At 41.7% G+C, this 12519-nt stretch overlaps 1 protein-coding gene across 2 annotated transcripts in view; it reads right to left on the bottom strand.

The window, feature by feature from the left end:
- The window catches only part of TAOK1 (TAO kinase 1), an 89101-nt gene that overhangs the window by 18506 nt on the left and 58076 nt on the right, over positions 1 to 12519 (bottom strand). For both annotated transcript variants that reach the window (XM_073667939.1, XM_073667940.1), the window contains exons 4-10: positions 12376 to 12447; positions 10712 to 10813; positions 6968 to 7013; positions 6057 to 6153; positions 4552 to 4665; positions 4012 to 4103; positions 1804 to 1897 (exon numbers count right to left, since the gene is read on the bottom strand). In XM_073667939.1, the coding sequence (XP_073524040.1) occupies positions 1804 to 1897; positions 4012 to 4103; positions 4552 to 4665; positions 6057 to 6153; positions 6968 to 7013; positions 10712 to 10813; positions 12376 to 12447 (617 nt within the window). The remainder of the gene's footprint in view (positions 1 to 1803; positions 1898 to 4011; positions 4104 to 4551; positions 4666 to 6056; positions 6154 to 6967; positions 7014 to 10711; positions 10814 to 12375; positions 12448 to 12519) is intronic.

Here is a 12519-nt window from a genome sequence, read left to right as displayed (position 1 = left end):
CAACAAAAAAACGGCAGCTGGTTCTCTGGACTGAGGCAAAATGTGAAATATTTGGCTGCAAAAGAAGGCAGTTAGCCAAAATTCTGAAAAGCGGTACAATAACGAGAGTCTGCAGCGGTAAAGCATGGCGGATGTGCCTTGTACAGTAAGTGTTGGGTTGCATGTCAGCAAGTGGACATACAGCCAACGTCATTAAGAACCATCTTCAGAGTAAAGAAAAATTGGGAGTCCTGAAAGTGAGGGTATGGTCCCCACTGAGCCTGATTTTAGCATTGAATCCATCTGGGACTACATGAAGAGACAGAAGGATTTGAGCAAGAACCATCCACAGATCTTTGATCAGTTCTCCAAGATGTGTTGGAACAACCTCCTTGGTGAGATCCCACAAAAACTGTAAATGTGTACCTAGAAGAATTGATGCTGTTTTGAAAGCAAAGTGTGGTCAGATCGTATATTGATTTGATTTCTCTATAGTATATTCACTTTAATTGATAACTATTAACACTGTATTTTTACTTTGTAGCATTTTTTTTCCACATCTGCCTAAAGCTTTTGCACAGTACTATATAAAAAAAACACAATTTTAAGATGACATTCTTCTGACATCATGACAGTTCCAGGAAAAGGATATTCTGCTGGCAGCACACGCATCATAGTTCAGTGGAGACTGTTACTGAACATTAGTTACTAGGTGGTGGCCACTGTCAGGACCAAGAAAAATAAAATGCCACACATGTTCTTAGACTGAGGTTGCATAGAAGGTATCGTATGTTCAGCCTAATTCTGGTTCCTGACAGATTCCAGGAATGAACTGCTCAGTTTATAGCTGAGGACTTGGGATTTACACGTCTGTATTTGCAGAGCGCTAGTAAAACATTTAAAGAAGCTTTCCTACATTTAATGACCTGCCAATGTGATCAGTCGCAGCCAAGACCACTGGGAGGTAAGCATTTTTTTGCTGCAGATTTACAAATAGGTATTTTCAGCTCAGTCATGTCTAGCTGAGACGAGAATAGCCGTCTATTAGCTGTCGCTCTTTCCATAATTAACAATCACTTCCATAAGAGTTCTGGAACTAAATTCCGGCCACCACTGGCGGTCCGCCTATAGGCTGGTATTCCCATCTCTGAATACGTAGGAATACCCTTTACCACAGGAAAAAAAAAAAAATATATATATATCTTTGTACCATGACAGAAGATTGAAAAATGTATAAAAACAAAAACCCAAATTATAAACTGTATTCCTATACCAAATGAATGAATACATAAACACCCCATTCAATTGACTGGAGGCCAAGAGAATGTCCCCATAACTCCATTATGTAAGGCAAATTGTGGTTTCCTATACAGTGGATCCTGCAAAACGCACAGCATGAAGTAGGATTTGTGTATACCTCAGACACGGATAAGATGTGAACAGAGCCCTATGTGAACTGTCTCCCTTTATACATTTACTACTGTGTCACATTATGTTCTATAGTTGGATCATTTGGTTTATAGAACTTATTTTCTTTTATTGCTTTGTTTGCACTCTCGGCAACCTTTCACATTTAAGAAATGCGTTTCTTTAAAAAAAAAAACTAAAGATTACACTGCAAGTTTGCATCATGAATTCAGAGAAGTTCAATTTCTCTTTACATGTCTATTTGTAATATATGACCAGTGATAAAGAAAAATAAGTTATCACAGAAACCATTGCGACCATGAAACAGACCTAAATGAAAGGGATTGTGATCAATTGTGAAGCAAACAATGGCACTGATGAGCGAGGAACATTATGATGGTCATGTGCAATACTCACCATTCACTAGACTGAAGTGTGGGAGAGTCATTCTGCGCTATGTGGTATAAGGCACTCATTGCATTCATGTTAAACAAAGGAGGTTTCCTTTCAGCTGTGAAGAACAAACATCAACTGATAAATCCCGAAAACCCCATTACCCATCTTCCTTCCATTTTAATCAAAGACTTTATTTTATTTCCATTTAAAAGAGTACAAGAAAGGTTAGACGTCAGACTAACCCCGTCTTGGCATGTGATAGCTCTTATGACAAATTGAGAACTACAGGGCAACCCAAGGACAAAATGTGCAACTAAAAATTTTACGTCTACGGACAAATTTAATTTCCCCCAGAGATGAGCGGCTATGAAGGAGTCTGGCAGCTGCTTATTCTCCCTTTCCAGCTAAAACAATGACCAATCAGAGATTGCAATCTAAGGTTATGTTCACGCAGTTGAAAAACTTATTGGATTTCTACAGGAAATGCATTATTTGACTATGTGCACACTCTAAAATCTCCTCCAAATATCATAACTTTGGAGATTTTGCTCAGTTTCAGCCCCCAAAAATTAATTTTTTTCTTTTCCACGACAAGGTTTTCTAACTCTTGGCAGAAAAAAAAAAAATGTATTAACAGTAAAGTGGATTTCCCACAAAAATAGGACAGGAAGATTATTTGAAGCAGTGTTTCATGTGGATTTTGGAGCAGATCCACTTCAAAATACGCCAAAAAATGAGTGAACCTAGCCTGAAAGGGCAGGATGATCTTGGCGCAAAGCTAATCTACTTCAACAATGAAATACTATATAAGCCTTAGTGCAGTGGTTCTCAACTCCAGTCCTCAAGACCCACCAACAGATCATGTTTTCAGGATTTCCTTAGTATTGCACAGGTGCTGGAATTATTGCTTGTGCAGGTGATGGAATTATTACCTGTGCAATACTAAAGAAATCCTGAAAACATGATCTGTTGGTGGGTCTTGAGGACTGGAGTTGAGAACTACTGCCTTAGTAGGACGTTCATTTTTCACATACATGTTGTATCGTCGTTTTTCTAGGATAGATCACATACTCCTTGTGGTCTAAGGAGCTACTCATGTGTTTATTTTGCAGACTGTGTCTGCAAAAAAATAAATAAATCACAGAAAAAGTATCCATTTTTCATGTTAGTCACAGATGAAAATCACTCACACAAGTCTATGCTTCCATGAAAATCACAAACACCACATGGATGCTATCCATGTGCGCTCCATAATTAACATTATAATGGGCGTTACAAGTTTTTTTGCAGAAAATTACTGATGCTTATTTTATATTGCGCCACTGAAAATATTAAATAAATATTAGTAAAAATTAATATATATATATTTTTAAAAACTACTGATGGTAAAAACAGCCACATAGGGCATGCTATGTGCACATGGTGCATTTCTGGTGCATTTTTTCAGCGCAGAAATGGACCAAAAACGCATTGTAATCCTTATCCCATATTTCCTATGAGAATTTGGAAGCTCTGTGCACATGATCAGGAATTTTCCTGACAAGATTTTATGTGCTTTTAAATAAGCAGCATGTCCATTCTTTGTGTGGTTTTGCCAGCGTTTTTTCTATACAATGCATCAGAAAAAATGCATGGCAAATCCGCAGACAAAAAACGCACAAAAAAACCTCATGAAAACGCATCAAAAAAGGGTGGAATTTCCACAGCGTTGTTGGTGCCAAGAGGGGCAGAACCTTGCAGAAACGCTGCAGATATTTCTGCAAGCAAATACTGATCGTGCACACATACCCTTAAACATAAATGAACCCTTTAATCAGTGTGCTGAATCACATACGTTTTTTTTTTCCATGTATGAGGAAAGAGGAGAAAAAAAAATGCTGGTCTTACTAAGGCCTAACAAGAATGAAGTATCCAATCTAACATAGCAATAGAGGTTTATAATTAATAGGAATTTCTGAACAATAGTAAGGTTGTGCAGGTAAACTCTCCTGACCTTCAGGCACGCCACTAAGCGCCGCACAATTTCTAGGCCAATCGTCCAATGCCCATTATGATGCACGGGTACTATCCCATGTGCACAATACAGGCTGGAGGTGCAGCAAACAGTGGGGTATCTTCATGTGCGATGTCAGGGCAGGAATATAAGCCTGCACACACCCTTTTACAATATTTTCAAATATGACTCCCTCCCACCACTAATGTATGTGGCAGACTACAATAAGAATTTACCTAATTCAATACAAGTGATCCCAAGAGACCATACATCCACTTTCCCATCGTACTGTCCTTCATCCATGGCTAAGATTACTTCAGGGGCCATCCTAAAATAGAAAGCAAACACCATAAGGTTACAGCCTTCGTCTAACTTCCATAGAAGTGAATAGAGAGCTGCACGTCGGCAGTCACTTCTTTTTTCACAGTGGTAGCAAGAAGGGGTCCCGTACTAGAGAATGATGTGGATCCCACCTCTGGGGATCCACCCATCCAAAAATTTATCATACTCTGCATAACCTTAAAGGGAATTGCCCAATAGAATTATACTGACAAGTAAACAAGCTAAAACCTATATACCGTCTAATACTAATACACTGGCATATAATAATGCGTACGGCTAACAGACAGCCCCGAAATATCAAGACATCTGGGATTCTAACCTTACTGTTTCCATAGCAACACTGATTTCTGTATATATATATTTATATAAAACAAAAATGTGCTGCTGCATTTTAGCAGAACAAAGCTATGACATAAGCTTCATCTCCCACTTACCAATATGGTGTCCCCACAAATGAATTGGCAGGAGAGGCTATAGATGCAGACCCAAAGTCAGCAAGTTTCACCTGGCCCGGCTCTGTGAGAAGGATGTTGCCTGCCTTTATATCTCTATCGAAAACACAATGTTACACAGGTGATAAAGGAGTCATTGTTAGCACTGATAATAGTGATCTGGAGGCCATGCTGTCACCATGTATCAGACTCTGCTCCGACGAGCAGCTCTACACAAAGCCCATCACTCAATGGTTATGCACTTATATAAAAATACCTTTCCAGGTTATAAGCAATTAAAGCCCCCCATAAATATTAGACAGCTGTCGGACAAGTGCTCCAGTCTTGTTCCGTGACTCTACTGGCTGGAGCTCATCTCAGTGCCAAACAAAAGGATCAGACAAGAGACAAGAGAAATACCAAGAGACAGTCAGAGGGGAGAGCCGAGGTGCCACCATGCACAATAGACTGATGTCTGTACCTGACACCAATCTGGGGGCTGCCCTTTTTTTCTATTTAATAACAGTGGGCTGCACCAGATTAGTGATTTTTCTAAATATAATCCAGTACAAAAACGTCACTGAAGAAGCCCTAATGTCCCCTTAGAGGGTCCGACTTTCAAGTTGAGCACACACAGGTTTTGGGATCCGGGCATGCCTAGCCCCTCTTGCAGAGAAAAAGTGAGATCTCGCTCTTTCCATTAATTCAGTAGTGACCCGGAATAAGTTGTCACCAAACTGTAACAGCTGTAATGACGTTACCATTTGGTGACAGCTAAAGTAGGTACGCAGCAACGCTGCAATGGAGGAAAGAGCGAGATCCCACTTTTTCACTGCGAGAGCAACAGGTTGTGGGATCCTGCTCTGCATACTCTTATTCCACAACCAGGAAGATTGGGCCGACTGTCAAAGTCAGGGACTTTTGGGGGACATTAGGGTTACTTTTGCAAAGTTTTGATACTGGGTTATATTTACTAAAATCACTAATCTGGGGCCTCCCACTTTCTTTTTTGTTTTTGCTTCAGGGTGGCGTTCCTGCCCACCCGGCTGTGTAAGGAAATGTAGTTGGCCCGATCCACAGACAGCATGTATGAGGTACTGGCTAATTATCTCAGCCAGGTATGTCTGACTCTGAAACACTGCGGCATTTCAGAGAAAAACATACTTTATAGGCTGCCAAGAAGACTACATGATCAAGTGGGTCCCTGGCAGCTTCTCCCCACCCGTTGTCCTGGAGTGAATGGTATCTCCCCTATATACATGTATAGGCAGAGACCCGTCAGGCACTGGCAGCCTCGAGCTTCATGGCCATTTTTTCTAGATGGTATCCTTCCAAGCTCTATAGACATTAATTTAAGGAATTTCTGTGCAGTAAAGTACTATGCATAGTACATACACAATGCTAAAGAATTAATTTGGTCAGGGGGTGGGAAAATTCATTTTTAAATAATGAAAACTGTTATTGCTTCTGCCAATGTTAATATAAAAAGGTATCAATTATCTACTCACCTATGGATTAAATTATGAGAATGCAAATAAGCTAATCCCTGCAGTGCCCCATGTGTGATTGCTGCAATTTCATTTTCTTGCAATGGCTTTTTGTGTACTGAAAAACAAGATAAAAACAAAATGTCATTTGTGTAGAGAATCACAAGGTGCAGAATGTTATAGTGATTCCGCCATCAGTCTATAAAAGCTTCTATACAAAAGGGATGTAGCGGTGCTAATACAGCAGGTGAAAGGAGCTGGAAACACGCCGAACAAAGGATCTCTGCAGTCTAGTTATAGCATTTACCAGCCTGACTAATGTACAAAAAGGAGCTTCAGTCACAACCACACCACCTCGTGTTAAACTCTAGAAATGGTCCCCATTGATTTAAGGGTTGTTTTACACATTGGCCCTGATTCAGCAAAGCAATTTCAGTAGAATTCTGGTATAAATTGGGGCTTTGAAAATTTGCTACATTTTGGCACAACTGGGAGTTGCGGAGAAGTATATTGCGACAGTTTGAAACCGCTCTACAGAAATGGCATCCACTAAGCAGCATTTTTTAAGGGGTTGTCTGGCTCGTGGTACACGTTTGCAGTCGCTCTATGTGAATCCTGCTGGTGCTGGGCCGTAATGTCACTGCAAGTATGCGATTTTCATACTTACGGCCACAACCCCACTAGAGGTGTCCGGCCTCACTTAATACACTTGCATTGAGCAAGGTTAAGCCGATCTAGTCGGCACGAGAACGCATGTATGCAAGTCACATACTTGCAGTCATGCGCCCGCCGCATCCGGCGTCTGAGAAGCCTCATAGCTTGCAGCGTTTGCAATGTGGGATTCACAAGTCTGCAGTCACAGAGTCTGACAACCCCTTTAAGAAAGTGTACTACTCCTTTAAATAAAATCTATAAAAACTATGAAGAATTACCTTCTAATAAGTCTGATGCAGATCCTAAACAATATTCCATAACCAGCTGGAGAGAGAAAACAGAAAATGAGAACACACATCACTTTACTGTACAAAAACGTTGTATTTACTTCTGAAACAGATGAGAAAGAAGCACAAATACAAGGACGCGCTGCAGCAAACTGGAAAGACAGAAAAATTAACACTGCCATATACAAGAAATGGGCTACAACTGGGAGGACAACTCATTCAGAAACGGATTGTGCTACTATAAATGCAATATAAAGAGGTCAGGATTAATCATTTATCAGTAATTCCTCAGGAAAAAAACAGATGAAAATGTGAAGTGTGTTCTAAACTCGTTGTCAGAACAAGCTCACTGACAGATTTTCAGTTCACTTATTCCAGGGGTCCTCAAACTACGGCCCGCGGGCCACATGCGGCCTGCGGAGGACTTTTATCCGGCCTGCCGGGCTGTGGGCAGAGGAGAGCAGTGCCAGCGCCCGCCCTTCCCCCCGCTTTCTCAGAGCCCCGGCAGCCCGATACTTACCTCTCCCCGTGCCTCCGCAGATCAGCTGTCTTCCTGCTGTGCGCTCCCTGTGACGTCTCAGGTCAGAGGGTGCGGTGACGTCTTTCCACCGCGCCCTCCCTTGAGCCGTCACAGGTAGCGCAGAGAGGGACAACGCCGGAGACACTGGAGTCCGGACCTGAGCAGCGGCAGCGGGCAAGAAGGGAGGGGAGTATTGGATTTTTTTTTTTTTTTTTAATGTATGGAGGCATGGGACATAATATTAGGGGTGACATCCTGCATGTGGCATTATATGGGGGGGGGTGACATCCTGAATGGGGCATTATATGGGGGGTGACATCCTGCATGGGGCATTGTATGGGGGGGTGACATCCTGCATGGGGCATTATATGGGGGGGGTGACATCCTGAATGGGGCATTATATGGGGGGTGACATCCTGCATGGGGCATTGTATGGGGGGGTGACATGCTGAATGGGGCATTATATGGGGGGGTGACATGCTGCATGGGGCATTATATGGGGGGGTGACATCCAGCATGGGGCATTATATGGGGGGGTGACATGCTGAATGGGGCATTATATGGGGGGGTGACATGCTACATGGGGCATTATATGGGGGGGAGTGACATCCAGCATGGGGAATTATATGGGGGGGTGACATCCTGAATGGGGCATTATAAAGACAGGGGAGTGATATCCTGCACGGGGCATTATATGGTGGGAGAAAGGGAAATCCTGCATGGGGCATAATAAGGGGGGGGAACAGCCTGCATAGGGCATTATAAGGGGGAAACAGCCTGCCTATTGAGGACCTATGCTGCCTATTGGGGACATTTACTTGCCTATTGGGGACATTTACTTGCCTATTGGGGACATTTACTTGCCTATTGGGGATATTTACCTGCCCATTGAGGACCTATGCTGCCTATTGGGGATATTTACCTGCCTATTGGGGAACATTTACCTGCCTATTGGGGAACATTTACCTGCCTATTGGGGAACATTTACCTGCCTATTGGGGAACATTTACCTGCCTATTGGGGAACATTTACCTGCCTATTGGGGAACATTTACCTGCCTATTGGGGAACATTTACCTGCCTATTGGGGAACATTTACCTGCCTATTGGGGAACATTTACCTGCCTATTGGGGAACATTTACCTGCCTATTGGGGAACATTTACCTGCCTATTGGGGAACATTTACCTGCCTATTGGGGAACATTTACCTGCCTATTGGGGAACATTTACCTGCCTATTGGGGAACATTTACCTGCCTATTGGGGAACATTTACCTGCCTATTGGGGAACATTTACCTGCCTATTGGAGACATTTACCTGCCTATTGGGGACATTTACCTGCCTATTGGGGACCTATGCTGCCTATTGGGGACCTATGCTGCCTATTGGGGACATTTACCTGCCTATTGGGGACATTTACCTGCCTATTGGGGACATTTACCTGCCTATTGGGTACAGTTACCTACCTATTGAAATACCGGTTGATTTAACTTTACTTGTTCTTCATTTTAAATATTGTATTTGTTCCTGTATTGTTTTTTTTACTACAAAATAAGATACGTGCAGTGTGCATAGGAATTTGTTCACAGTTTTTTAAAAAAACTATATTCCGGCCCTCCAATGGTCTGAGGGACCGTGAACTGGCCCCCTTATAAAAAGTTTGAGGACCCCTGACTTATTCTATAGCCAGCAGTGTGCTGGGAAACAATAAACCTGCAAAAAAAACAAATGGTGAAATACTTAAACCAAAACAGCTACAATTAATGCATGTATTAAGTGTCTAAAAGATATGGTCACTTTAAAAAAAAAATCCTGAAAGGGTAAATTCTACAAGCAACTGCACTGCTGTGAACTCTGCAATGCTAAAGGTGAATTTAGCAAGTTCACAGCAATTCCACAACGAAGCGTAAAATCTGTGGTGGAAGTCATAAACGGACATGCTGTATATTTCATATCTGCAAGCACAGCGGGTCAATTTCCCTTCAGGGATTGCGCTGCAGAATGTGGATGAGATTTCCTAAAACATCATCCCTTTTGCTGGTCTTGTATCACACAGAGGAGACATACTCTAATTGACTAATTGGTGGAGGTCCAATAGCAGAGACATTCAAAAGATCCTAAATGTGATGTTTTACTAACCCACGTATGAGACAGGCGGTCATACAGGCACATTGGGTTCACATTGAAATGAACATGTGTAAAGCTGGTTTGACACACATTAAAAATAAAAAAAAAAAGAATGGTTTCAGTATCGTGTGTTTTTCTTGACCAAAAATGTTGCTGCCAGATGTTACTTTGACGTTGATAGGACAATATGATACACACTACCAACAGTGAGTTCACAATTGTGACATTTTTAGAATGCTTTTAGGGACAGTGGCTTTCAGCCCTCCATAATTTGATGTGGTTATGGCACTTTTTCTATAAGACTTACAAATAAGTATGTCATAAATGCAAGAAAATAAACGCAATTTGTTTCTACAAACTTTTTCTTTTAATAAACAAGTGTGAGGGAGGCCTAACCAACTAATATGGTTTCATTGGCGCTGTCTGTAACGCTTTTCATTGCCCCGTGAGCACTCATTCGTGGTGGTCTTGCCTGCTGACATGGTCAAAAATTCTATGCATGAGCTACCTTCCTCTAGGACGTAAATGTAAGGGCTGTAGCCCATCAGTGGCGACTGATTGCCTGCAGGGGTCAAGTGACATTACTTACGGGACACAGGGCTGAAAAGGAGCCAGTCTAGAAGTGAGCTATAGATTTTTTTTTAAATTTCTGCTCGACTCTGGGGCCAATGATATGAGGTTGTCTAGTAGTGGTAACCCCGTTAATATTTTGAATATTGAATACACGCTGTATTGGGTGCAGATTTTCAGATGTTTTATGATTGATACCGTGCCAGCTACGTGGATGAGAATCTTATGCACAAATCAACTTGTGAGGTACCTGAAATACATCCTTTACAATAAATGGGGTGAAACACGCCAAAATTGTGTGACAAAATCAGCAACAAATACTGAATGTATCACACTGTACATTAAAAAAAGCATGGTAAATGCAGCAGGACTGTTCTGTACATTACCCATAGATAACACTTCCCACATTAGTATGGGCAGAGGTTCACTGACTAATATAAAAGACAATGTATTCATGAACAGAAAAATGGCAAAGACATCATGAAAAGCAAGCACCACTGGGATGAAAGGCTCCTCACCCATGCCGTGTGCTCCCTCAGATAGCAGCCTTTATATTCTATACTGTTCGGATGTTTTATCCTTTGAAGAAATTTCACTTCTTTGACGATATCCTGCCATTTCTGTAGGAGGTGGAAGAGAAAAACGTTATGTGTGCATAGGTACAATGAATGACTGGTCTCGGGGCTTTCTCCAACTACTAAAGTTGACATGTGAGACGTTATAATGAGATGTTACCGACAAAGTATATTTCCAATATTCACCTATTCAGTCATTTGCTGTAGAGGTCAGGGGGCACTTACTTAACCAGATGAAGACGTGTCGAGCATAACTTATTATAAGGGGGAGAGAACGTGCACCTTCCATGTAAGGCAAAAGTGGAAAATACATGCAACAATGACTATGTAACCCCGTAGGCCGTGTCACTAGTTACAAAGCGATCACATCCAGCATCTTAGACTTGGGTCCAAATTACTTACCAAGAGTTCTAAATGGGAAAAATAAGAAATAGACACATACGTAGACTATGTACTCTGCTTCCGGTGTTTCTACGGCTCCATCTTATGGACACATAAGCACACCATCATCTGCAGTACGGCAGCACCATGAAGCACTGTTTTCTCCATATGCCACAATGCTGTGTAATATGGCTGTGGTATCTAGCTACATATCCTTTTTTATATAGATACACAAAAGAATGAATTCAGCTCTGCTGCATTACCACGTCAACATGGACTGGCAGGGGCTCTCTGCACAGAAGGTGGCCGGGGCGCTGCTGTGCAGGAAACTGTTAGAGGGCCACAGCATACAAAAAGGATATGTTCACCTGCTTCTTTTTTGCCATTTTTTAAGTGAGACTGCTAAAATTATAATAGAATCTAAAATATATATAAGATCGCTAATGGGACAATCAAAAGAATAGACCTATTAATTTGTATGGGAAAACGACCTTATAGGTCGTTTGCACATCTTCTCAATACTTCAAAATATGCCAAGAGTTTAAAAATAATGGAAATGTCCAATCATCTGGCTTTTTCCGCTGGAAAGAGGCTCAATACTTCACAATAGAAGACAATGGGAAAGCCAAACAAACACCGAGGCGTCTTTCTGAGCATTTTGTCACCATTTTTGCTTAAAAAAAAAAAAAAAAAAAACCTGAAAAACGCGGAGCAGAAACAGACATTACTAAAAGCACCTCTAAACCACCCCCCCTCCCAAAAAAAAGTGTCTTCTGCTTGAAAAAACAATGTTTTTGACAGCTAGAAAACTAGCAAAAGAAGCAGTGTAAACATACACTTTCAGTGGTTACCCCAGAGGGAAGCAGGGCTTGTGATGCCCCATTTTCAGATATCTGCCGGGTCGGGTGAGTGAGCAGCCAGTATCATGCACCTGTCCTACTTACATGTCCTTTAATAGGCTATTCCGGCTCCACTCATTTCTGTATAGAGGTGAGCAGGACTCGTGACGTCACCTCTACAGGTATCTGAAGAGAGCCTAGCAAGAATACCCCACCCCCGTTAAGGCTGTGACCTTCATTTTCAGAGACAATGGGAGTCCCCGAGGTCAAGCCTCAATGGATCATAAAGTGATGGAATATCCAAAAGAGAAGTGCCATTACTTCAATATGATCAGAATAAACCCTTACTGACAGGAGAAGCTGATTGCACCTTGAACTTCTACTTACCTCATTTGACTGTTTCCCACTGTATGACATTTTCTTGATGGCCACCACTTCATTGGTGCGCACATCATGTGCCTAGGATGAAAATAAAACCGACACATGAAGCAGCACGTGTCACAAGGCTATAAAATATATAAGTTTACTAGA

The sequence above is a fragment of the Phyllobates terribilis genome, unplaced genomic scaffold (genome assembly GCF_046119375.1).
Source record: "Phyllobates terribilis strain yellow unplaced genomic scaffold, ASM4611937v1 Scaffold_2__4_contigs__length_985480577, whole genome shotgun sequence".
Lineage (NCBI taxonomy): Eukaryota > Metazoa > Chordata > Amphibia > Anura > Dendrobatidae > Phyllobates > Phyllobates terribilis.
This window is presented reverse-complemented; position numbering and strand designations above follow the sequence as displayed.